The following is a 27472-nucleotide window of genomic DNA, read 5'->3' on the forward strand; positions in this document are numbered from 1 at the left end:
ACGTGTTTTTTTTTTTTTTTTGATGGGCAAACATCCCCCCAGCGGAAGGTGTGAGTCTAGGGACAGGGTCTTCCTACGAACTTGAGGCCCTGAAGTGATCCCAGAGATGGATTGTGTGGCACTGATTCTGTACGTGGGAACTTTACCAGTGGTCCTGACTGGAGAGCAGAATGCCTTCCTTCGTTCTGTGAATGAAATTTGAGGCCCTGCTGAGGGCATTTAGTGATGAAGAGCGCGGTCCATGCCCTGGAGGTACTTACAGTCCTGCCACAGGGACGGAGAAGTGGACAGCTGATGGGGACACACGTGATGGGCAAGTTGAAATGGGGAGCAGAGGGGCCCTGGGAGCACAGAGATGTCAGAGGGGAACTGTGAGGTTGGATCAAGACCCTCAGGGAGGCCGGGTGGGGGGCAGAGGGGTTGCTGGCCAGAGAGAAGAGTGGAAGAAAATGGCAGGCATGGCGGGGGTGATGGCACACGGGACATGGACAGCAGAGGAACCCACCCACCCAACATGCCACTCATTCTGGCAGCATTTATTGAGGGCCTGCTCTGTGTCAGGCTCTGTGCTTTTTGAGTTTATGTATTAATTTTGAGAGAGAGAATGCAAGCAGGGGAAGGACAGAGAGAGAGAATCCCAAGCAGGCTGCACACTATTCGTGCAGAGCCCGACGCAGGGCTCGATCCCCCAGGAACCGTGAGATCATGACCTGAGCCGAAATCAAGAGCCAGACGTTCAACAGACCGAGCTACCAGGCACCCTGGGTCAAGCTCTGTCTTCACCACCAGGGATAATGCGGCAGACAAGACAGGAAAGATGCTAGACTCTTGGAGTTTCCATTCTGGTGGGGAGGTAGATTACTTACCAAAGACATTCAGCAAAGTAAATAATATAATTGCACACAGAAGAGTCTCCACTCTGAGGCCGAGTGGACCTCTCAGGCTGTGTTGAGAGGCGGAATTCAGTGCTAAGAACGCAAGCATCTTCAGATAAAAGCTTGGCCTCCCTTTATTTTCCAGATCAAGGATCAGCAAACCAGTGACCTACAGGCCAGAACTTGACCACTACCTTTTATACAACCATGAGTTAGGAATAATTTTTTTTTTTTTTAATTTTGAACAGTTGAAAAAACACCCAAGATTTCCTAACGCCTGAAAATCAAATGTGTGAACTATTTTTTTTTAATTTTTTTATTGTTTGTTTATTTATTTATTTATTGGTAAAAAAAAGTGATTTTATTTATTTTTTCGTATGAAATTTATTGTGAAATTGGTTTCCATACAACACCCAGTGAACTATTTTTAAGTTTAAATAAATTGAATTAAAAATGACTAATATAGACGACTTGGTATCTAAATAGCTCTGCAGATAAAAAGAAAAGAAAGAAGAAAGTCCTGTGAAATTGGAATGTAGTGTCCAGGAATAAAGGTTTACTGGAGCACAGCCACACTCGTTCCTCTGCATACCGCCTGAGCTGGTTTTGCACTTCAAAGGCTGAGTTTACTATTTGCAACAGAGACTGTGCGGTTGGAAAAGCTGGAAACATTTGCTGTCTGGCCCTTGACCAAAAAAGTTTGCCAACTCCTGTTGTTGGTCCTTCTAGTACTCTGCAAATCTGGCCCAGAAAAACCCTCCCTCTCAGGGTGGTGGTGGAGATAGATGGAGAGAGAAAAATTTCTTCTCTGCCTGCTCATCTCAGGTGGGACAGAGCTCCTCAGCCTGTAAATGCTACTGCATGCTTCAGTATGTAGTCTGGGACAAGCGGGGGACCTCTGGAGGCGCCTCAGTGAGGTTCCATCTGAGTGGGTGGTCTCATTAGAGGTCTGACCTGCCTCCTTTGTGAGCTTCACTCAGTACATTGTCTAGTACATTGTCATATACCTGAAATTGATGTAACATAGTATGTCAGTTACACTCACATAATTTTTTTTTTAGGAAGGTCCTATTGGACAAAGATTCTCCCTAGTTGTCAACGTGACCCACAGATTCTCCAAAATGGGATGTTAACTGATAATCTCAGCATTTAAAAACTTAAAGTGCTAGTTTCAAATAAAAGGTTTTGACTTTAAGTGTACATACATTTTTTTCTCGTACATTGAGACAGTGGGCTTCTGTACCTCTGCACGTTCATTCAAAACAGTGAAAACCGCAAGCTCTCTTTATTGACAAGGAAATATTTCCATGACTTAGTGGGTTAAACACGACAGCAATGTAACAACTATAATGTAAAACCATATCCCATTTACATCAAATTGCGTGCATGTGCTTTTACATGTGCATGAAGAGACACCGGAATGTGAGATCCCCAGAAAGTTAACAGTGGTTATCTCTAGATTCTGGGATTTGGGGTGATTTTTTTTTAGCTTTCTTCTTTTTGTATTACTTGGGTTTCCTTTTAAAAACATTAACATGAATCATCTTAATCAGCAAAGAAAAACTGAGCTATTTTAATTTGAAAGAATAAATAAGAAGAATGGTTGCATCCGCATGTGGGTGATAGAATTATTTATGTGGTTATGATGTAACTCTTGGAGATATATGCATCCCCATACAGCTCACCACTAATTGGAGCAGAGGAGTGATGTCTTCAGAATAAGGGAGTTTAAATAAGAACATGGTAGGAGGTGAGAAGAGATGTAGAAATCAGGAAATTTGACATGGTCATCACTGTAAGATATGGAAGCTTTCCAATATATGAATCTCCTGGGTTCATTATTGGCACCTGGAAAGATGGGGTGTAGATCTTTCCTTGATTCCTCTCTCTCCCCCCTCCCCCGCCCATGCTCTGTCTTGAGACACTACCAGCCACATAGGCAGTTGGGGTATTTAAAAGCGGTATGTTAGCGCCACCTAGTGTCCTCCTGCTGTCACTGCACCCTAGCGTCTCGCTGCGGGCCTCCCTTTCAGATTGCTTGTTTGATGTCCCTGTGCTGGTGGCATTTGCACGGTAGGCAGCAAGATGCCTCCCGGGGTTCTGAGGGGCAGTGGGAATGCCTCATCAATTTAGCCCTTCCTTCCTGTCTCAGTCGCACAAAGTGAATCTCTCCGGCTGAAGGGTGATTTGGCAGTTGCAGAGCAAAAGGATGCCTCCCTGTCAAAACCAATCTCTGCTTTTCTCCAGCAGCCAGGTCCTTAAAGCTGGGCCCGTGCATCTCTGGCAGGAAAGCCATCCTGCTCCCCTGGGCAGCCTTGGGCTTGGGGCTCTCGGTTGGAAAATAGGGGAGTGTGGCTCGCAGTAGGCTGCTGGCCATGTAATTGTGTCTCTGGGAGATGCCAGAACCAAGCCCTGGAGCCTGACCCATCTCCTCCGGTGTTGCTCACCTCCTGCACCCCAAAGCGGAGTGTGGTCCTCACTGCCCTCCTCTCCCTCACACCCTTCCTAGGCCGGCACCTCACTGGGCCTCAGTTTTACCTCTTTGCTCTAGATCCTGCCATTCTCGGATCCTCTCTCTGGTCTGCAAGCCTGGCCACCCACAGCACCTCTTCACTGCCTCCCCCCTTCCCTCCTGGCTCCTCCAGGTTCCTCTACCGGGAGGTGGAAGCTCAAGGGATCTTGAAGAGTGCAAACCTGCTTGCGTCGTTCTCTGGTTTAGATCTCTCTCGTTTCCCGGTGCCCATAGGATCAAGACCAGACTTGGCTTCTGGGGTATGAGGTCTTTCCAGCTCCACCAGTTAATGCTTGCCTCTTGCCTAGTTCTCTGTGCCTCCATCCAGCCCCTCAGGCCTTCTCCCTGCTGTGGTCCCTCGACCTGCCCTCCCTCCCTCCCCTTAATCTCCACTTCTCTGTCAGCTCTCAGGCAGATGTACCTCCCTCAAGGGAGTCTCTACCAAAGCCTGGGCCACATCCTCCCATAATATGCTTGGAAAACACTGCGTACTTCTCCTCCTGACCATCCATTCCATCCGGGTGTGTGATACCAGCTGCACATGTGTCTTTCTTTGACGAATCTCCATCGCCCCCTTTAGACCAGTGGTTTTTAGCTGGGGGCGACTGGCCTTCCAGGGGACATTTGGCATTATCTGAGGACCATCTTGGTTGCCATAACTCGGGAAGGAAGTACCCCCGGCGTCTACTGGATGCAGCCAGGGATGCTGCTAAACATCCAACAGTGCACATGACAGCTCCCCAGGAGCAGAGAATTGTCTGGCCCGAGGTCAGTACTGCTGAGGCTCAGAAACCCTGCCGTAGACTCTAAGCCCCACGGAGACAGGAATCATGGCCACTGGAAAGGACCCATTTGAAAACCTAAAATGTTGCACTATTAATGATACTGTCGTCTTGGCTTTGTCTACCGATGGATGTAGAACCACCACATCCCTTCAAACCTGCCGGCCACAAGGAGTGAAAAAGAGAAGTAGCCTGACTTTTCCGTATGCCCTGCATCCGTATAAATGCGCAGGGTACTGCTGGTCCAGAGGAAACCCATCCCTGTTTTTGCGGCTTTGCTTCAAAATGAGAGTCTCATTTTAAATTATATCGGTTGACACTCTGGTGTATTTACAGTAAAATTTCATCTACAGTTTCACTGTGTCGGGATAGCCCACACATCAGATGGCCTGGCTTCTTCAAAAAAGTCATCAGGAAAAAAGGCCAGGGACTGTAATAGATTTAAAGGGGCTAAAGCATTGTGATAACTAACTGCAGTATGGGATGAGGGGGGGTGGGGAGTGGCTGTAAATTATCATTGGACATGACTGGGGAAATCTGAATATGGACTATAAATCAGATAATATTATTGAATTAATGTTTATTTTCTTAAGTTTGATAATGCTGTGACGGTTATTGCCTTAGCTCAGGCTGCTACCACAAACTACCATAGCCTGGGAGGTTTGTCAACCACAGAAATTTTGTTTTCTCACAGTCCCAGAGGCTTGGGACCCTGGGGTAAGGCACCGGCAGATTTGCTGTCTGGTAAGAGCCTGCTTCCTGGTCCGTAAGACGGCTGTCTGCTTGCATGGTGAATGGGTGAGGGGCTGCCTCTGGGGTCTCTTTTATAGAAAAACTAATCCCCTTCATAATGAGGGTTCCATCCTCATGACTCAGTTGCCTTCCAAAGATCCCACCTTCAAATACCATGACATTGGGGATCAGATTTCAGCATATGAATTCGCAGAGGGGGATGCAAGTGTGCAGTCCAATGCAATTATATAAGAGAATGCCCTTATTCTGAGGAGATGAAGGCCAAAGTATTAAGGAGGGAAGCATCAGCATGTTTGCAACTTGCTTTCAGTGATTTTGCAAGAAAACATTTGTGAGTGTGTGTGTGTGTGTGTGTGTGTGTGTGTGTGTGTGTGTATGTGAGGTGCAAAATGTTAGCAGTGGGTGAAACTCGGTAAAAGGAGTACGGATGTTTCCTGTACTACGATGCCAGCTTTTGGGGGTTAGAATCTTTAAGAACTCGGGCACATGGTGGATTCGCGTGTTGTCCCGCGAGCCCCTGAGCTTGGCCGTGTGTTGTCTTCAGTTTGCAGCTCTCCGCCCATCCACATGAAGGTGCAGCCTCTGAACCAGACGGCGCTGCAGGTGTCCTGGAGCCAGCCGGAGACCGTCTACCACCCACCCATCATGAACTACATGATCTCCTACAGCTGGACCAAGAACGAGGACGAGAAGGAGAAGACGTTTACAAAGGACAGCGACAAAGACTTGGTAAAACCTCGCTGTGTTCATAACTGCCCTTGCAGTTACGAGGGGAGCCCCTGCCGCGTCTCTTACCATCCGCGCCCTGTACGGCGTGCCTTATCTGTGCCTGCTGAGGGCGCTGTGCTGCGCAACGCAGTGGCTATCCGTGGGAGCCGTGGCCGGGACCCCCCCTGGGCTCCTTCCACCCTTCCGCTTCCTGGCTACACCACCGGAAAAAGCTAGGTAGTTTCTTTGTAATCAGGCTCTTCAAAATTGACTGCTTATTCTTACATTATTTCCAAAAAACAACCAGCAGGGGCTTCTGGGTGGCTCAGTCGGTGGAGTGTCCAGCTTCAGCTCAGGTAGCAGTCTCACGGTGGTGAGTTCGAGCCCTATGTCGGGCTCTCTCCTGTCAGCCCAGAACCCTCTTCCAATCATCTGCCCCCTCTGTCTCTGTGCCCCTCTCCCACTCGTGCGCCCTCTCTCTCTGGCTCTCTTAAAAATAAATAAAACATTAAAAAACAAAACAAACAAAAAACCAACCAACAAAAAACCAGAAAGCTTCCATTAAGCCCTTTTTTAAATCTGATGTGGCTATTTTAAGTATGAGGTGTGCAAATGTACAACAGGTCCTGGCACAGAAGTGCTGGATAAGCCCCAAGCTATTACTATTATAGTTCTTCCTTTTCCTCTCCTCCTCCTCCTCCTCCTCCTCCTCCTCCTCCTCCTCCTCCTCCTCCCCCTCCTCCCCCTCCTCCTCCCCCTCCTCCTCCCCCTCCTCCTCCCCCTCCTCTTCCCCACTAGTACTCTAGTCATCTGCACCGTCAGCTGCCCAGAGTCCCCACCACTCCCTCGGTCACAAATGATCAGCCTCACACATTACCATTTCACACTGGACCCCTGTGACCATGTGATTTTTAACCTGTGTTCTCAGACTCTCAGATACTCTAATATCTGACGTCACTCTGAGCTGTCTGTGCCCAGCCCAGCTTCTCGTCCTAACGTTTATGGAAGTGTTTAGAGGCCAACACCCACCAAGGCCCTTCAGAACAGGTGGTTGCAGATGCCATCTTCTTCGCTATGAAAGCAAACCCTCCAGCAAGCACGAGGCTTGAAGTCTTTGCACAGAAACTCAAAGTGACACATTTGGGTTTAAAAGCCTTCCACTTACTGTTAATGAAAAAAAAAGGCTGTGGAATAATGAAACCGTAATTGTATGTGCACATGAAAAATACAGTAGCACCAAGTGGGATTCTTAATGACTGTTGTCACTTTTTTTTTTTTCTTTCCAATACAGAGTCCCCAGGGCCCATTCAATCAGTTACAGAATAATACTTTTCATATTCTTTTAGATGAAGATTCTTTTACTTCATTTCCATTTATATTTTCAATTTCCCCACTAGACATTGTTATCTGGGTCACATTAGGGAATGATGAGCCTCGTGAAATCAGAGGGAAATCTATTGAAAGGCACCCAAGGTTAGGATGTGTTTTAACCTTTCTCTTGTCGCTATTGGAAGTCCGTAAAGGGTTTTTCTCGTTCTCGAGTACAGATGACTTACATTAATCAGCAGAAACTATCTAGGCGCTTACGCGGTTTCTTGTTCTAAGTGGAAAATAATTAAACACACAAAGATAAATAGATACCGGCTGGGAGTGAATTCTAATAAACCCCTGCATAGATGGAGCAAAGATTTTGCTCTGAACAAAGACAGACCACGGGGTCAGAGGTTTAGAGAATGAGGCATTAATTAGTTTATGAGAGAAAGAGAGAGAAAAACCTGCTTTGACAGCAAGTTTTTTTTTTTCTTTTTTTAAGCAGAATTTTCTGGGGGTGGTTATTTTCTTTGGGGACACAAAATTAATTTTCTTAATTCCTCAAGAAGTTGAGAGTGCTGATGTAGTGGGACCAAAGCTGTTCTCTACCTTACGGCTACTGGGGTTAGAAACCTAAAAGGAACACTTTTTTTTTTTTAGAATTTTTTAAAATTTATTTATTGTTTATTTATTTATTTTTGAGAAAGAGAGAACACAAGTGATCAAGAGGCAGAGAGAGAGGGACAGAGAGTGAATCCCACGAGGGGCAGAGAGAGAGAGAGAGAGAGAGAGTGCAGAGCCTGAAGCAGGGCTCAAACTCACAAATCACGAGATCACGACCTGAGCTGAAGTTGGACTCTTAACTGACTGAGCCACCCAGGCGCCCCGAATTCTCTCATTTTCAAAGACTCTTAGAATGAAGCTTTGAGGAACAGGGATTTGGATTTGGCTGGTGGTGCTTGACCAGGGATTGACAAGACGTTCTCTAGAAAGAGCCAGATAGCAAAATGGTGGGGGGGGGGGGGGGTGCTCTCCAGGCCATTAGGTCTTTATGGCAGCTACTCAGCTCTGCCGTCGTAGGCTGAAAGCTGCCACAGACAACATGAAAATGAATGGGCATGGCTGTATGCTAATAAAACTTTATTTAAAAAAAGGAAACAGTAGGCAGGATTTGGCCTGTGAGCTGTGGCTTGCTGAGCTCTGTGTTAGACCAGGGGCATTCTTTACGTTATGTGGTGCGGAATGCCTGCGAACAAGGTTTGCATGGCGTGTGTACTACAGGACTCACAAGCATCCTGTGAGGTAGCTACTGCTTTTTGCATTTAACAGTGGAAGGTAGCAGAGGCTGGAAGACATTAAGCAACTGACTTGGAATCACACGGCCAGCAAGTGGTGTGACAGGGGTGGGTCTCATGTCATCTGGACTCTAATCAAGTGTTCTGACCTAGCCTTGTGCCCCATAGTATCCATCCATCAAGTACAACGAGGCCTCTGAACTGCCAAGAAACGTATACGCCAAGATTTTGTTGTTGATATTAAAAGCTCTGCCTGCTTCTGGAAGTTTAGTATACTTGGTAATTCTAGAGGCTGCCTAGGGTAAATAATTACAGTCTATAACTGGACTAAAGGAAAGAATCCCAAGCCTTGTGAGGACGAAGATGGCCGAAGACCTGTTCCAGGCCGGTCAAGGATGAGTCTGGACTGATTTTGTTACATCTGCTATCCTGCACGTTTCAGTGTTGAAAACAGATTCCCAGCCTGTTATTTCGAAACGTTCTTTCCCTTCAAACTGAGCCTTCGGTCAGCAGGGGAGCATCGTGTCTGTCAGGCTTTGCTATGGTACCCAGAAACCTAAAAGGAATGCTTAACATTATTTTAGTTTTGGTTTTAGAAGGTCAGGCGTGTACCAGCCCTCAAAACCAACTCACTGCCTTTTCTTTCTTCACCTGCAGAAAGCCACCATTAGCCACGTGTCACCGGATAGCCTTTACCTGTTCCGCGTCCAAGCCGTCTGTAGGAATGACATGCGCAGTGACTTCAGCCAGACAATGCTCTTTCAAGGTAGGGCCAGTTCCCCTCTTCTCTGGCCCCAAGTGCCCCTGCACCCCTCCTTTGTTATGATTTATCTTTTTTCTTCTTAACGTGCCTGGTCAGAAGAAATAAGCCTGGCCTAAGAATCAACATGGAGTTTTAAATCATGCCTGAAAAGCCTAAGGAATTTAAGCCTGTCTTTTAAGTTGGGGGTTTCAGAGGCCAGAAGACGGGGAACAAGAGCAGAGTGTTGATTATTTTGTTTATTATTGTTGTCATATTCCAACTGTGGGGAACCAAGTATTTGGGTAACACTGCATCATCACAAAAATCACATCCTAGTCGTGTTATGGAGTATCGCCTTTGGATTTTTAGCATGATTCACTTAGCTATTCTCTTAAGAACTAGAGCCCAAACATATAGCACACTCCTTTTTTTTTTTTTTAAGTTTATTTGTTTTGAGAGAGACAGAGACAGCATGAGTAGAGGAGGAGCAGAAAGAGAGGGAGAGAGAGAGACAGACAGAGAGAAGGAGGATCCCAAGCAGGCTCCACACTGGCAGTGCACAGCCTGATGCAGGCCTCAAACCCTGAAACCGTGAGATTGTGATCTGAGCCAAAACCGAGAGTTGGATGCTTAACTGACTGAGCCACCCAGGCGCTCCTACAGCATGCCCTTCTCGCTTACAAGCCACATAAATGAGCCTTTGCTTGCAGGATCCTTGGGTTTCTGGAGAAATAGCTCTATGCTCCTGCTGAGATAGGGTCTGGTAGAACGTTCCAGAGTCAGGACTAGGGTGAGTCAAAGGAAGCATTTACCTTCGTGCAAAATTTAAGAGTACCAAAAAACTCCATACTCAAGCTATGTTGTATTTTACCAGAACTTTTTTTCGAAGCAAAATCCGTGCAAAATGTTCGTGGAGAAAATACACAAATTCTAAATAAAGATAGGATCCACCCTGTCTTAACTTGCCCCAACCTAATCCCAGTCCTGGTTCCAGTGAAACTTTATTTCGTGACTTTATTTGGTGACTTGGTTTGGGGACGTGCACCAAGACCAACATGGCGGGAGGGACCAGGGCACTGGACCTTGCTGTGCTAGGCTGAGGTCCTCACTGGTAAGGTTCTTCACACCTGGGATCCTCAGTTTTAGAGAAACCTACGCCCCAGGCCAGCGGCTCTTAACTTTTTTGAGTCATGTATCTGATGAAGTCTTTGGACCCTTCCCGTAGAAAAATCCAGAGTTTTGCGTACAACTTCAGGGACCCCATCAAGCCCGTAGGTCCTGGACCAGCAACATCAATCAGCATCATCTGGAAGCCTGTGAGAAATGCACATTTATGGGCCTCTCCCTGAACAATTGCCTCAGAATCTCTGATGGTGGGGCCAGGAATCTCAGTTCTAAGCGGATGGCCCATCTGGCATGCGCAGTGAAGACTGAGAGGCACTGGTGTAGAGCTGGGGCCCTGAAGTGAGGGCCCCGGCTTTGAGTCCACCTGCCACTCGGTGTTTCTGGAACTCAGAGAATGGTTATTAGCTCCCCCAAGCTGCAGCGTCCCCGTCCGAAAAGCGGCGGTATCGAAGGTACCGACCTCACAGGGACCTTGTGGAATGGCGTACGGTGAAACATGTAAAATAATTAGCAGAGTGCCTGGTACCAACTATAAATATCACCTTAGTACTAGGTTTGATATAAAAAGAAAGGGTGAACTCAGGGTAAGAAACCCTCCAGCTTTAGATTCCCTCTAAGGATCCCTTCTAGCTTTACAGTTTGGCATTTAGCATTTAAATACTCTTTGCTAGTGTTCACATTATGTCATCCTTCCATTTAAACTAATTGAAATGAGCATCGCTGTGTTTTTTTCACGCGACCCCCTGTGCCCTGCGTGTTTTGGCCCCTCTGCCTGTGTTGACTAGAGTCCACAGGCCAGAGCCAGGTCTGTGCGGCCCAGGGGAGAGAGAATAGGAGGCCACAGTGGGAGTTTGCTGAGGCCAGGGCCCTGGAACTTTGGACGCATAAATCATGATTAGGCCTCCCGTGTGCTCCGACCAAGAACGTAGAATCTGCAGAACTGCCTGTCCTGATTAATAGGCCCCTGAGCTTGCTGGCTTCTGTGTGGACTTTGAAAAATTAAATGTTTGTAATGTAATGTAATTCAAAAAGGCCTTGTCAGCTATAAATTTCAAGCATAGAATATTTAACATGTCTGATCACAGAGACTTGTTGGAAATGGCCAATGTCTCCTTTGTCTAGAAAGACTCACTTTGTTCAGAGGTGGACGTGCGTTTCCTCGTTTTCTATATTGTTGCTTGTCCCTATACATTGACAGAGGGGTGTGGATCCTCCGGGCCTCCCCACAGTGGCTTTTGCGTCTTCCCTAAATTAGGCATCCGGTGAGCAGCGTACGAACTAACTCTTCAGGGAGGCTAGCACACCTCATCTTGAGAGCCAAGGATGCGTTTGTGAGCAGTGGAGCCCAGCGTGCAAAACTGATCAACTGTTAGGACTCAAGTCTTAAAAGGGAGTGGAAAAAAGCTTCAGGAATTTCACAGAGGCCTGGTTCAGAATAATTAGGTTTCCCAGTGATGAAGTTTACGTCTGGTTTGGGAGCATGAGGAAGCCATGTTGGAATGTTTACATTATGGTAAATACACTATTAAGTGTTACATATTTACTTGAGTGTGACAAATATAATAGTAATAATAGCAAGTAGTATCCATGAATGGCTCACAGTTACAGAGCCTTTTCCCATAAGTTAGTAAGTTATTTCATTTGACCCCATGGCAGTGGCAACTTGTAAGGTACGTGTTATTTTACTGATGGAGAGATGATGTTCCAGGCAGTCGAGTAACTTGCAGAAAAAAAAAAACAACAGCAACAAGAAAAAAACACTTGGCCACTAAGCAGTGTCTTGATTTCTTATTCCAAATCCAGATCGTTTATACATAGCAACAGACCACCCCTAAATATTACCCTATGGCCCCCGTAATTCAACAAAAACAGGTGGAAAGATCGATTGCTTCGTGTTCAAAGCCTGTCTGCAGTTCTCAACGGTCATAGAAAATAGTGGTTCTTGAGCTTTTCTCTGAGCCACAGACCCATTAGGCAGCCTGAAGCCAATGGATCCCATCTCACAATCACTTTAAATAAGTAAAATACACAGAAGAGGGAACCAATTAAGCTCAAATACAGTTGTCAAAATATTTTAAACAAATTTGGGCATATAGTCATATATGCTTTTTCCTCTTTTTATTAAGGCATCGAAGGACAAGCATTGGGTCGGCTTGCTACCTTGATGTCTGAGTGGCGACAAACATAAATGTTGTGGCAGAATAGCTACAACAATTATAAGGGAGTATAAAAATCCCTGACTTAAGTCAAAGTCACAAGTCCTGCTGGGGCTGCTGAGATGTGTTGGCTGCTCTCATGGCAGAAGGAGAGCCTTGGTTTCACGTCAGTGAGAGCTTGGTGGGAAAAGGCAGATGCCTTTTTTTTCCTGTCCCTGAATCCCCCTGGGCCCATGGGTGCCAGGTTAAGCATTTCTGATACCAACGGTCCCGGAGAAACTTCCTGGTCACCACAGCTTGAACCAGCCCGGTAGAAACTGTCAAACGTTAATGAGAAGTATGTGTGCTGAGTTGCTGCTTCGTTTCTGGGCCTCAATCAGAGCCCTTTGTAAAGGGCAGGTGACATAGGTCTCTAGATGACCCGCTTTAACGAAGGGAGGTGAGTACTCCACGTTCATCTCTTTCCCACTATGCATCTCTTTCCAAAGTCGAGAGTTCATCTCGACTTTCCAACTATGCAAAATGAATGTGTCATTAGGCTGGGGGTTGCAGACTCAGGTGCCCCTGGGGCCGTGCAAGGCACATGTATAGACACGGGGAGGGTTATCAACGGGAAGCTGGACATCCTACATCCACCATCCACTGAGGGATGCTCGGTCCCTGCAGGGAGGAGAGTTCAGTTTTACTGAATATTGTGACTTTACAGGATAAGCAGGAAATTGGGATTTTTAGTTTGAAAGCTATTGCAACAAGTTCAGTTTTAAAAAAGCTTGCAGGCCAAACAAAAATTATGCCAGTCGTTTGCCACTCCTGGTTTAGGTAAAAACTTACAACAGACACGCATATTATATACTTTGGTATTTAGCTTTTTTTTTTTTTTTTTTTTTTTTTTTCCTGATTTTTCAGTGCCATGTATATATGGGAAGCAAACTTTTAGTTTATATAACACTCCTATTTGGAGATAACCACAAAGAAGCACTTTGCTATTTTCTTTAATTAGACTCTTTGGCATTATTCACAGTAGTGAAGCAACCCAAGTGTCCACTAACAATGAATAGATAAAGAAAATGCTGTGTGTGCATAGAGTGGAATATTATTCAGCCTTGAAAAGGATGGAAATTCTGACACATGGCCCAGCATGGATGAACCTCAAAGACCTTGTGCTAAATGAAATAAGCCAGTCACAAAAAGGCAAATATATATGATTCCACTTATGTGAAGTATCTAGAGTAGTCAAACATATAGAAACATCAAATAGAATGGTGGTTGCCAGAGGCTGGGAGAGGGGTGAATGGGTACAGAGTTTCAATTTTGAAAGATGAAAAATTCCGAGATTGGTTGTACACCAATGAAAACATACTTAACACTACTCAACTGCACACTTAAAAGTGGTTAAGATGGGGCACTTGGGTGGCTCGGTTGAGCATTTGACTCTGGATTTCAGCTCAGGCCATGATCCCAGGGTCATAGGATCAAGCCCTTCGTTGAGCTCTGCCCTGATCATGGAGCCTTCTCTCTCTTTCTCTCTGTCTCTCTCTCTCTCTCTCAAAAATTAAAAAAAAAAAAAAAAAAATTAATCGGTTAAGATGGTAAGTTTATGTGTATTTTACCACAATTAAACATTTTCTAGAGTTATATTGTTTAACAACAATAAGAGGCAGAACCACAGGAAGGAACGAACATCAGAACGAATGTTGTGCGGGTCATATCAGAATTTGACAATTTAAAGCAATGAAGCAATGAAGGTGGTATCTTACGGGGCTTTAAAACTGAAGTAGAAATAAAATATAAAATATATGACAGCACACAGAAGGCGAGGCAGGCAAATAGAGTTAAATTATTGTACAGTTCTTGTGTTTTTAGGAAGTGGTACAAATACTAATTTAAGGTAAACTATAATAAGTTCAGGATTCACGTTATAATCACGGAATTGATAATATAGGAAATTATAAACAAAAAGATGGTAGGTAGGGGGGTTGTCTGGCTGGCTCAGTCAGAAGAGCATGTGACTCTTGATCTGAGGGTCATGAGTTTGAGCCCCAAGTTGGGTACAGAGATTACTAAAAAAATAAATAAACTTGAAAAGAAAGATGATAGGTAGGAACAGTGCAATAATGATTCCATTTATATGAAATCAGAGATAGACAAAACACAGGTCAGAATTGTGGGTTACCTTTTGGAAAGGTGGGGTCAGTATTGTGTGGGGCTTATGCAAACCTTCTGGAGTGCTGGCCAACATCTATATATGTCTCAATATGGGTGGTAGTTACATAGGTGTTTATAGAGAAAATTACTTGGACAGTACACCTAAAATTTGTAGATTTACTTATGTAAGTTTTACTTCAAAACAGAAAACAATAAATTTTTTTAAAAAAATTTAACTAATACCGTAAGACAAGAGTCAGCAGGCAAGCTACATAGCCCTGTGAAAGGTTTTTTAATGACTCACAAGCTAAGAAGGGTTTTACATTTTTAAATGGTTGGGAAAAAATCTACAAAGGAATAATATCTCATGACATGCGAAAATTATATGTAAATCATAAGTTTTATTGGAACAACAAAAAAAAGTTATATTGTTTACAATGTAATTTCTTTGTTTCCCAGCTAACACTACCCGAATATTCCAAGGGACCAGAATTGTTAAAACAGGAGTGGTAAGTAGCAAACGGTAATTGCTTTGTCCTGGCTGGTTGTTAACTCGAATGCAGTTAAAACCGTGACCACGAGGTGGCAGTAGGATGTTGTTAAACTGCTCTTGAAGAGGTGAAAATACAGAAAAAATCACATTTCTCCCTCTTTATAATTCAATGTGTTATGAAAAGAAGCTTGGCGACAGTTAAAGCTGTTGTGTTGTACTGTATAGTTCCTATCAAGGTAAAAACTCTCCATATTTTAAATTATTTATAATCTATGGGATCATACAATGTAAGAGTGCAAATGAGTGCAAAAGGTCTGTTGCAAGCCCTTCGTTGAACATATGCTACAATTCAGAGTTTGTCATTTCCCCAGAGTTACGTGGATTTGCAAGTTTCTGGAGCCTCAATTAATATCTAAGCTTTCCCATTCCTAGTGTAACTAACAATCATAATATCAATCACAGTGTTGGTAATAACAGTAATAGTCTAAAATTTACTAGCATTCCCTGGGTTTTAGATGATTTTATTATTTCATTTACTGCTTGCAGCATCCTGTAAGACTAGTGTTACTACTGTTTCCATTTTACAGAGGAAACTGAGGCTTAGTGAGTTAAAACAATGTGCTCAGCATCACCCAGACAAGAGGTTGTCAACTCAAGCCCAGACCATCTGACCTCTATGTCCTGGATGCTTTGTCTTATGTGGCATTTAGCATTAGAAACGAACATGTGTTAACATTGGCCTTCCTTAGACTACAAAGTTTCCCAAGTGAAATATGGTGATAACGTTAAAGAACCAAAGTGGCTCTGGCTGTATTGTTTTGAACTATATGAGTGAGGGGATGGCATTCTGGATGCTTATACCAGGTTATAAGAACTAAAACAGGTAACTTAGAGCAACATTTCTTGTTTTTCCAAGATACTGTTATCTGCTTCTCACACAGAAGCCCCAGTTTAGGATGGTGGGAAGAATGAGTTGAGGCTTGAACACAGGCGGCCCTGCCTCTAGCCCTTAACATCTCTGTGCCTTGGTCTCCTGACCTGGAAAATGGGGTGATGATCCTGTGTGCCTCATGTACCTGGGCGTAGAGGTCCCATGGATAGACCCAGAGACTCCGGAAGCGGCAGCGGCTATACGGGACCTACGAGGAAGACGCAGGGTTGTAAGCCACTTCGCAGAGCGTGCAGGGTTGAGTGTGGCTCCTGCCACTGCGGACGTGGACAGCCACGTGCCCTTTCTGTCCATCCGCTTCCTCACTTTGAGACGGAGGAACCAGACCCTGGAGGGCTTTTCTAGACCTGGTTGCTGTGTGTTCTCCATGAGAGCCAGTGATACATATGAAAGAGCAGGGACTCCTGCCTCTTGCAGGGTCAGCCCAGGATCATGTGACCATCTGATGTTGCTAATTTATTACGTAGCGGATATTGGTCTTTATACCAACTTTAATGGTACTTACTTTTCTTTTTTTTTTTTTTTTTTTTTTGCCACTCACTGAGCTTCTTCCTAAGCAAAAGTGGTGAAGAGTTGGTTTAATACGCTAGTTGAATTTTTTAATGCGCTCAAAGTGATTGTAAAACTGTTGAGACTGGAGGTGGTCACGTGACCACGGACCACCTCATGTCAGCCTTGGTACCACAAAAACCTACTGAGGGTCATAAGCAGGGCCTTTTTCCCAATCCTGATGACTGACATGGCTCTGCTTTCTCTTCTGTCCCTTCCCCTGACCTCCCCGGGTGACCCTTTGAAGCCCACAGCGTCTCCTGCCTCTTCGGCCGACATGGCCCCCATCAGCTCGGGGTCTTCTACCTGGACGTCGTCCGGCATCCCCTTCTCATTTGTCTCCATGGCGACCGGGATGGGCCCCTCCTCCAGTGGCAGCCAGGCCACCGTGGCCTCGGTGGTCACCAGCACACTCCTGGCGGGCCTGGGGTTCAGCGGTGGTGGCATCCCGTCCTTCCCCAGCACCGTGTGGCCCACGCGTCTGCCCACGGCTGCCTCTGCCAGCAAGCAGGCCAGCAGGCCCGTCCTAGCCACCACAGAGGCCTTGGCCTCCCCGGGCCCCGACGGCGACTCGGCGCCCACCAGGGACAGCGAGGGCGCGGAGGAAGGGGAAAAGGATGAGGAGAGCGAGAGTGAGGACGGAGAGCGGGAGCATGAGGAGGAGGGGGAGAAGGACTCCGAGAAGAAAAAGAGCGGGGTGACCCACGCCACCCAGGAGCGGAGCCAGGACGAGCCCACCCCCACCCCCTCGTCTCCCGACAGGACTGCAGAGGCTGGTGGGCGTCAGACTCTGCCTGGGCACGGGCAAGACCGCACTGCTGTCCCTACAGCCCGGCCCGATGATGGGAGGGATGCCCTCCCGGGCCTGGACCCCGGCTCTGTCACCTCCACCCAAGTGCCCGCCACAGTCACAGAGGAACATTTTGAAGGGAGTGATCCCAGGAGGCCCCAGATGCCATCGAAAAAGCCCGTGTCCCGAGGGGACAGATTTTCCGAGGATAGCAAATTTATCACTGTCAATCCAGGTAAGTGGCCCCGTCCTCCTGTGAGGCTCCATGCTGCCGTGAGCAGTCTCCCCCTTTAAGAAAAACTGGGATAGGGAACTTCATATTCCTGGAAGTGTATGTGTCCCTGGCTTAAGAGACGTGTGTGTGCCTGTATCTGTCTGTCTCTCTTGCTGCTCTCTGGTTTGTTCTAATAAGAAGACTTTCCCTCTTATTGTTGCTCGAGGAAGTCTTGCCTTGATGTTTGTTTGCTGGTAAAATCCACTTACCTCAGAGTACCTCCGAGGACTTGGACACGGTGAAGTAAATGAATTAAAAAAGACATTGATCTTAAGAAGTTTATTCATTAAGATTTCATTCTTTTGCTTTTCTTAAGTTAATTTTAAGAGAGGGAGAGAGTGTGAGTGGGGAAGGGGCAGAAGGAGAGGGAGAGAGAATCCCCCAAGCAGACTCTGCACTATTAGAGTGGAGTCCCTTGTGACGCTCAGACCCATGAACCACGAGATCATGACCTGAGCCGAAATCAGGAGTCGGATGCTTAACCAACTGAGCCTCCCAGGAGCCCCTCTTTAAGATTTCATTATTTTTTTTTTTTTTAATGTTTATTTTTGCGAGAGAGAGAGACAGACAGAGTACAAATGGGAGAGGGGGAGAGAGAGAAGGAGACACAGAATTGGAAGCAGGTTCCAGGCTCTGAGCTAGCACAGCACAGAGCCCAATGCGGGGCTTGAACTCACAGGCCGTGAGATCATGACCTGAGCTGAAGTCAGACGCGTAACCAACTGAGCCAGGCGCCCCAAAATTTCATTCTTTTTAAAAAAAAAAAAATTTTTAACGTTTATTTATTTTTGAGACAGACAGACAGAGCATGAACGGGGGAGGGTCAGAGAGAGAGAGGGAGACACAGAATCTGAAACAGGCTCCAAGCTCTGAGCTGTCAGCATGGAGCCCGACGCGGGGCTTGAACTCACGAACTGCGAGATCATGACCTGAGCCGAAGTCAGACGCTCAACCGACTGAGCCACCCATGTGCCCCAAGATTTCATTCTGTATTCATTTAGCACCTGTGTTTATGGACTGACTGTTTGGTGCCAGGCCCTGGGTGGGTGCGAACCGAGGTAAGCACAGCCTCTGCCTCTTGAGGCTCACTGTATAAAGGACTCAGCGACGATGGCACTCAGCTAGAGCGCCCACGGGGAAGCGAGGAAGCAGGGTGTCAACACAGCAAGCGAGCAGGTCCGCTAGCTAGCCAGGAAACTGCCAACTGAAATTGGAATCTGTGAAACGGTCATAGAGGGAATAAACAGGGTGCCGTTGAAAAGAATCATGAGGAGGTCAGGGACCTCTCTTAACCAAGATAGGCCCAGCTGGGGAAGTGACATTTACATCGAAACCAAAAGCCTGAGACCCTCCAGCGTGCAGCAGGCTGCTAATAGCTCACCGTCCGAGCCCGGAGATTAGGGCTCTCTGTCCCAGAGCCCTGTTTGCTGCATGCATCACCCAGCTCATGGATGGTGAGAGCAGGGCATGGTTGGCATGGCCTCCGCCTGAGGCAACGCCCCCCGTCATCCTGACCAGTGAGATGTGCTGCTCTATCCAACGCTCAGATCCTAACGAACCATCCTGTTCATCTCCGCGAGGCAGCCGTGAGCATGAGGGGTTGTTATTGTTGTGAGGGGTTTTCTTAATAAGAAATTCTTCTTTTTGCCAGACTACAAGATGTTTAGCAACAATTTTTTTTGCATCTAAGCTGTTGTGGAGTTATAAGAGTGCAAAAAAAAAAAGCAACTGGTAAATATTTATTTGCTTTTGCACTTGTAAACATTAAAATTCATCTAAAGCTGAGATCTCGTATGTTAAGATACAACTTAGAATAAATTTTCATGTTTTGAATTACGTTCCTCCTTAAAGCTGGTATGGACTCGTTTTTTGAAGTTTGGGTTTCCTATGGGTGTTGCTCAGTTTGTCTTGATTTTAGGGAAAGGTACAGAGTAGCCTTCCGTGGAGTTGAGTGAAGGAAATACTGGGCCACTTATAAAGCCGTTTGAAGCCATTCCTACATGAATCATGACATTCCCTCTAGGAATGGCTGTGAAACAGAATTTCTTGCATTTGAAGATATTAAAGAAATATTTATGGAGTACCCGCTGTGTTCTGGGCACTGCACGAAGCATTGGGAATAGAACACAGATCAAGGCGGGCTTCTGTTCTCCAGGGGTTTATGTTTTAGTGGAGAAGCTTGAGAATATTGCAAGGAAGAAATGCATAACTTCAAATAGTGCCAGAGTTGAGCGGGGGGGGAGCAGTACGGCATCGAGTGGTCAAGGAATGACATTAGTGGAGAGACCCAAGTGGTGAGGAGGTAGCCATGCAGAGATCCATCAGAGAGCTTTCTAGGCTGCAGGGATAGACGGTCTAGAGACCCAACGTGGGGATTCATTTAGAGCAGTTTAAGACCTATCCGCAGGCCAGTGGTGAGAGTTGGGAGGAAGGATGACGGATGAGTTCACAGATGGGCAGAGCTCAGGCCAGGAGGGGGGCTCATCGTCCGTGCTGAGGATTTGATTCTAACTGAAATGGAAAACCAGTGATGGATTTCAGCGGAGATCCCCTCATCTGATTAACCTTTTGGAAAGACCACTCTGGCCTGTCTGTGGAGATTGCACAGGGAAGGTGAGAGCGGACACTAGAAGCCCGGTTAGGAGGTGATGGCAGGGGTGGCTTGGACCAATGGGGTTTCTCCAAAGACCAGTGGTGGACCTTGTTGAAAACGGATTTTCAAACTTGAGCAGCTCCGCCTGTGGACTAAAGGCTCCAACAAAGTAGTATTCACAGTGCGCTCCTCTTGAACATGTCTTTGCCCACCTTCTGATCAAGGTGACTGTTGAGAGCTTAGGTTGGGAGTGTTTACAGCTCAGAAGACTGGAGAGCAGTGGGGACCTGGGGCACGTTCCAGGTGAGTGGAACTGAGTCAGATTCCAGCTAAAGGGACGAGAAACAGATGGTGAGCACTGTGTTTCCAGCCCCAGGGCTGGCGTGTGTGGGTCCCCAGCTTCCGCCATCAGTGTCCACGTGTGCAATGGCAGAATGACTTTTGGAGGCTCGTCACCCTAGTAGTGTCTGCCCCGTATTCACTCTGGCTCCTCAGGCGGTCTTTGCTCAGTGTTCTCGTCTGGAAGGTGGGGATAACAGGAGCTCTCGGTGCAGACAGAGGTACAGATAAATGAAGTCACTCTTGCTGTCAGTCATAAGGAAGGAGAGGAGCTGTCTATAATTCAAAGGCCACAAAATCACAATGGTGACTCTGAGGAGGCTCCGTGCAGGTCTTTCTTTTGTAATCATCCCTGGACATTAAGGAGCAGGCCAAGACCGTGGTCCCCAACTAGCTGGCATTCAAACTGGCCTCCAGGATCTCTGCCTCTGCCCCCAAACCGGTAAAGCCAGAGTGACTCCCTCACCAGTTCCCTTCAGCGGGAAGGTTCATGTCTCAAAGCCTTGAGGGCCGCAGGTCTCCGTCGAAACTTCTCAACCCGGCCAGGTAGCACAAAAGTAGCCAAAGACAATATGTAAGTGAGCAGATGTGGTTGAGTTCCAACAAAACCGTTTACAAAAACAGACCCAACGGACCTGGGTTGGTATGCGAGGCAGCATTTGCCAACCCCTGGTTTAAGAAGAAATATGTGAGAGGCACCTGGGTGGCTCAGTCGGTTGAGTGTCCGACTTTGGCTCAGGTCATGATCTCACGGTTTGTGGGTTCAAGCCCTGCATCGGGCTCTGTGCTGACAACTCAGAACCTGGAGCCTATTTTGGATTCTGTGTCTCCCTCTCTCTCTGCCCCTCCCCCCCTCAAAAATAAATAAACATGAAAAAATTTTTAAAAAGATATTTGTTTACAAACTAGAAGAGTTTTTAGGAACTGGACAGAACTCGGGTTCCTGAGTTTGAGCCCCACGTCGGACTCTGTGCTTGTTGGTTAATGAAGGCTTTGAGTGACTTGAGGGTAAAACCCACGACCCCACATCAGCCTGTGATCCCCAAGACCTTCCTTCGCTTCCAGCCGTCCCAGCCTTTCCCTGTCTGCCTCCTCCAGTGTGGCATTTACTCTTTATCTTTTTTTTTTTTACTGTTTATTTATGTATTTTGAAGAGAGAGAGAGAGCTTGCAGGGGGAGGGAGGGATAGAGAGAGAGAACATCCTAAGCAGGCTGTGTGCTGTCCGTGCAGAGCTGGATGAGAGGCTCAAACTCACCAACCCTGAGATCACGACCTGAGCAGAAATCAAGAGTAGGATGCTTAACTGACTGAGCCACTTAGGCATCCCCAAGGCATTTGCTCTTTAGATAAAGTCACCATCATCTTCATGTTAGTTCTGACTTATTTCAAAGACTTTGCATGTACATTTGTTTAAATTGGTCTCATATTTTCTTCATAGTAAAGTAAAAGCAAGTACTTTAATCAGTATTTAGTCTCTTGGACATAAGCATTAATGTTTAAAGTTACAGACTATGTTGTATTTTGACCAACATCTCCAAAAGGCTTTTTTAAAATTCCTCTGATGTCCAATAACCTCTTTTTAAGTCCTGTGACTGCTACAGCTTTGGTACTGACTCACAAGGAAGGAGAAGAGGGGAGTCCTTCTGTGGAAGAAGTGGCAAAGTCAGACAACTGTGGAAGTCAGACAGGTGTCATCAGTGAGAGGAGAGGACCAGGTGGTGGACGTTAGGGAGCAGTAAGGACCACAGCAAATCGAGAGCACGTGTCCTTTCTAAAGAAGGCCGCCTCACTCAGTTCCCGCTGGTGGTAGCCCCTGAGGCTGCCCCATGAGACGAAACTCCCAGTCTTTGTGCAGAATCTCCCAGGTTTTAAGTGAGTTCCAATTTTTAAAACATCTTCATGTTTCTCTTCCTTTCTTGTTTTTGTTTTCACTGAGGCCAAATGAAACCCATGCCTGGGCTGGGTAGGTGGGAACGGGTACTTGGCCTCTACTTACAGAGTTGATTGCTATAGTTACCGCTGCCCTGGAGGCCCACCCAAAGGATTAGAAGCCTCAGTGCAGCCACTCTGTTTGCTGACTTCTGTGGGTGTGAAAGCCCTTGGTGGGTTGCGTGCTGCATGGAAATCCAACATGGCGCCTCTCTCGGGAGCCACAGCCAGGTTGCGGTGGAGGCACCCCCAGTAACCATTTGATGCGATGAAATGTGTGCAGTACTGCGTGCCCTAGCAGGAGCATTTCAGGGTGGGCATGGTGGATGAAGTGATCGTTTAGTGCTAGGGTTTTCCATTTTCCTTTCCTTGAATCAGGGAAAGTCCTTTTTCAGACTGTTCCTGCTCAGAACCCCAGTGTGCCAACACTCAATCACTGAAAGCTCACCGCTGCCTCCTCTGCTTCAGCTCTGAGCCAGGCGCTAAAAGGGTGGTCCGGTTCAGGGGTCAGCATTCCACAGTCTCCAGGCCAGAGCTGGCCCGTGGCCTCCTTTTGTCCAGACCATGAGCTCAGAAAGGTCAGGGTCCGTTCGTTGGGCTGGTTCTCTGCTTTGAGCCAGAGTGAAGGGTGCCAAGCTCCAGCCACCCCTCCTCTCCTTTGGGCAAACCCCAAGGAACCCCCTTTGGAACTCTCAAGCTCTAAGGAACCCTGCCGTGAAAACCTTTGATTAGAGAAACAGTAACATCACCAGTTCACATTTGTTCTGTGCTGGTGTTGCCTGTTGCTAAAAGCCAAGCTGTGTGTTTGTAGTCCTGTAGCACCTGGGCGACCGTGCTGTCCTTACCACCTTTGGCCAGTGAGGAAACCGAGGCTCAGAAGCCTAAGGAACGTGCCCAGGCAACACAGCATGTGATGAGATGGAGCTCGGACACAGGCCCTGACTCCCAGATCCAGGGGAACCCACCTCAAGCTGTGCTCCCTTCCTTCTGGCTTTGGACTTATCCCGAGTGGGCAATACAAGATGATTTCAGATGAAATTTTGATTACTAAGTGAATATTTGAATGTGTATTTTAGAAAAAATACTAGTTTTCTATTGATAGCAGAGGTTCTCAACCATTGAGGATTTGTCCCCCCCTTCTTCCCGAAAGCATTTGGCCATATCTGGAAACATTTCTGGTTGTCACACCTAGGGAGGGGGCTGCTCCTGACATCTAGTTAGGCAGAAGACAGGGATGCTGTTGAACATCCTACACTAACACAGACTCTCCCCTCACCACAGAGAACTACCTGGTCCCAAATGTTCAATAGTGCTGGGGTTGAGAAACTGATTTATCCTCTTAATACAAAGTTTCCTTTTCAAAGTATACTTGAGGAAAGAAATAATTAAGGACAAAAATAAGTACTAGGAAGGGCTCGTGAAGATAGGGCAGAAATCATGTGTGTGATACCCAGCCGTAGTATACGGAGGTCGAGGGAGCAGAGGATGTAACACAACTATGTTAAAAAAAAAAAAAAAAATTACGGCGGCACTTCTATGGACTCTTGTATGGACTCTCCAAAGCAATCTGCAGCCAGGGCTAGCTTTCTTGGTCAGGCTTCTTTCTTCGGAGGTGTTTTCTAGATCATCTTGATCACCCCTGTTCTTGGCTATCACCTTCCTAGGAGTGTCCCAGGAAATTAGCTTGGAGTGGCCTCAAGGGGTTTACTCAGTGCTGCTGTGGTTTCGTCGCCTCCCACAAAGTGTCTGGGCCCTTGGACGTTGGCGTTCCCCACTGAGGGATCTTTGAACTAGGACAGATTATGTATCTCTTGGTGTGGGAAACCAGAATGGGTGGGTTTCCAAAGAGACTGGAGTCGGGAATTCAGGTTGTAGGGGGTGGTGTCTTTGACAAGGTAGGGTGTACGGCCTGTGTCCCAGCTGACCCGCAGAGGCACGTGATGTTGGCAACAAAGCGTCTATGGCGATGGTTTGGTAGATCAGGACCAGCCTGTTCATAGGGCTTAGAATTAAACTGGGATTTATCAAACACCCTCAATTTTCCAACACCTAATTGAAATAGACATGACAGACTATTGTTTGATTGTTTATGATGAAGGGAGCTCTCTGTGAGGGGGTAAGGAGTGCTTATTCACAAGAACTCCGGGTGGTAATATAAATGGAAATACATGATGCGCTAATCTAGCTCAAGCATGGTAATAGGAACACAGAGCCAGGGCCCCTTGCAGGAGAATATGTGTGTTTGTAACTGACAGTCATGTCTTTGCAGCCATGGTGTAGATGATGTCAGGGCTCAAGAAGAATAAAGACAAATTTTGTAACCCCGTAAAAAACCAGCCACCTTTTCACTTCACATCTGCTTGGCTACCATCAAAAAAAAAAACAAAACAGAAAATAACAAAATGTTGGCGAAGACATAGAGAATTTGGAATGCTTGTGCACTGTTGGTGGGAATGTAAAATGGGACAGCCGCTGTAGAAAACAATATGGTGGTTCCTAAAAGAATTACAAATAGAACTTACCATATGATCCAGCGAACCCACTGCCGGGTATATACCCAAAAGAATTGAAAGCAGGGTCTCAAAGAGATATTTATACATTCCTGTTCATTGCAGCATTTTCGCAGTAGCCAAGGGATGCCCATTTGGGTTGTTACCCAAACAAATGAATGGATGAATAAAATGTGGTATCTACATACAATGGAATGTTACTCAACCTCAACAAGGAAGGGCATTCTGATTCTTGTCACAATGTACGTGAGCCTTGAGGACGTTATGCTAAGTGAAATAAGCCAGGCACAAAAAGACAAATATATGATCTCACTTGCGCGAAGTGCCTACAGTCAGTCAAAGCCATAGAGACGGAGAAGGAAAGACAGACACCAAAGGCTGGGGAATGGGGGGGGGGGGGGGGGTGGGAAGTTGTTGTTTAATGGGTATTGAGTTTCCATTTTGCTGATGAAAAACAGATTCCGGAGGTTGGTTGCACAACAGTGCGAATGTACTTGACATTGCTCAAGTGTACTCTTAGAAATGGTTAAGATGGTAAATTTTATGTTTTGTTTTTTTTATCATAGATTTTTTCTTAAGCGTCTGAATTCACAAATGTGGGTGGTTTTTAATGAGTGGTGTTACCCAGAGCAAACGTAGTCAAGTCGCCCACAGTTGAACCAGGCTGAATTATGAGTGTGCCGTTTGTCCTTCTCTTGACCTTTCCTAAATGGTGAAAGAGTCCCACTTTCCCGTACTCCTGATGGCGGTCCTTGGATCCAAGCTCATTGTCATCTTGACAGCGTAGGGGTTTTGTCCTGCTGCAGAGGGTGAGCGCTAACCGTGGGGTAGGAAGCGCTTCACATGGGTCCGTCTGATGTATCACTGCCTGTAGCATTTATAGTACATTGTACTCCGTTTTTATTTGCTTCTACTGGGATGGGAGCCAAGCCAGTAAAAGGCAAACAGCATTAATTCAGTGATGACATATGCCACTGAAAACTGTTTTTCTTTTCTTTTTTTTTTTTTTTTAATTTTTTTAAAAAGCAGAATGGAGGCACTTTACTCAGATTCTCCTGGATGCTGAAATAAAACCTGAGGGGAGAGAGGGATACGGGGAGGTCATTAATCCTTGCCTCGCTCCTGTGAATGCTCAGAGAGGGTTAGTTTGCATCTTGCTCTAAGTTTTATCTGGAAGGCATTTCAGAAGCAGGCTCCGTCTCCTGGCCTCCGTCTTCTTACCTTCCTGGCAGCCCTTTATCTGCACGTCACAGCCATGGTGCTGCAGGGACAGGTGGGTGTAAGTTGTGACCCCCGTCCCATTTCTTCCTGGTACACATGCGCCAGCAAGATGCGGCTCTGGAAAGAGGATGGGAAAGGTCCAAGTTCATGGGGGGTGGGGGAGGGGGACGGGCACCATTGTACAGTTGGAGCCAAAGCCTGGTCAGTTTCAAATGGGTTGAAAAATAAAATGTCTTCGGAAATAAATCTTGAATTGGGAAAGGGGCCTTGTACAGAAAAAGCTTCTTCCCTTGAGCCAGGTTCGTGATTGCCGAATCCTGGTCAGGAGTTTCTTACACCATAATTCTTGCGTTTGATGATGAGGCCCTATAAAATTACCCGAGTCCGTGTTGTTCTGCTCTTCCTCGGGTCAGAGTGCCCCCCTGCAGCCTGAAATTAGGCTGGCTAGAGTGAGCTGGCAGCAGGGGCAGGCGTGAGGGCGGCAGGTCTGGTGTGTGACATGAGGGAGCAGTGAGGACTGTGGCAAACTCGTGACACATGCCCTGTCTGGAAAAAGAGTGTTCTGCTCACTTCCAGCTGACGTTTGCCGTGTGGGGATTCGGGCCTGTGCTGCCAACCTTAAACACTTCTGGTAGGAGCTTCCATTGTTGATTTTTTTTTTCATGCAAACCTAATCGCTTATTCAATGTTGGCAGCAAACTCAGTCCAATAATAATCAGTGGGGGAGGGGCGCCGAGCCAGGCCCACGGATGGGCTGCGGGTTCACACAACCCGTGGAGGGCAGGGATCGAAGGCCGGTTCTGCTGGGAACACCGGCCCATCTGGATAAATCGGAGAGCAGAAAGAAGCTCCACCAGCCCAAAGGGGCTGGACTCCTTCTGGCGTCAGGATTTGAGCATCGGGGAGGGGGCACGCTCTCCAGGATTGGGGCAGCCAAGTTCGGCTCGGCCCTTTCAGTAGGCAGCTGGGCCACGAGTTGCAGCATTGAAGGAAGGTGAGCCGCTCCCAGCCACCGGGAGGGTCTGATTTTACCCCATCGGCAGCACTGGTGCTGGGTTTCATAGAAAGGAGGAGAAGAATGACTGTTCCCTGGAGGATGTCTCCTCTGTGACCGGTCAGGCCCGCCTCAGGAGCATGGGGCCTGGGCAGGCACACGGAGCCCTGTGCTCAGAAGGCCCTGTACTTGCCCTCACCCTCCCCCACCCCCATCTTGAAACTCCTTAATAACTTTCAATCAGGACCCCCCCTATTTCATCTTGCATCTGGCTCTATCAATTAGCTAGCCATAATTTGCATCATCTGCTTCACATTGGTTTATCTCATTTAATCCTTAGAAGTCCTCTGAGAGGTGAATGAGCATTATCATGTCTCCTTTTGACAGGGGCGGGACCCGAGGCTCAGAGACGGGCAGTCACTTATC

General features: G+C 46.8%; 1 protein-coding gene across 4 annotated transcripts in view; it reads left to right on the forward strand.

Annotated features, from left to right (window-relative positions):
• The window catches only part of PTPRG (protein tyrosine phosphatase receptor type G), a 712847-nt gene that overhangs the window by 595125 nt on the left and 90250 nt on the right, over positions 1 to 27472 (forward strand). For all 4 annotated transcript variants that reach the window (XM_078442875.2, XM_078442876.2, XM_060631468.3 and 1 more), the window contains 4 exons: positions 5467 to 5651; positions 8894 to 9002; positions 14864 to 14913; positions 16643 to 17420. In XM_078442875.2, the coding sequence (XP_078299001.1) occupies positions 5467 to 5651; positions 8894 to 9002; positions 14864 to 14913; positions 16643 to 17420 (1122 nt within the window). The remainder of the gene's footprint in view (positions 1 to 5466; positions 5652 to 8893; positions 9003 to 14863; positions 14914 to 16642; positions 17421 to 27472) is intronic.

The sequence above is a fragment of the Panthera onca genome, chromosome A2 (genome assembly GCF_046562875.1).
Source record: "Panthera onca isolate mPanOnc1 chromosome A2, mPanOnc1 haplotype 2, whole genome shotgun sequence".
Classification (NCBI taxonomy): domain Eukaryota; kingdom Metazoa; phylum Chordata; class Mammalia; order Carnivora; family Felidae; genus Panthera; species Panthera onca.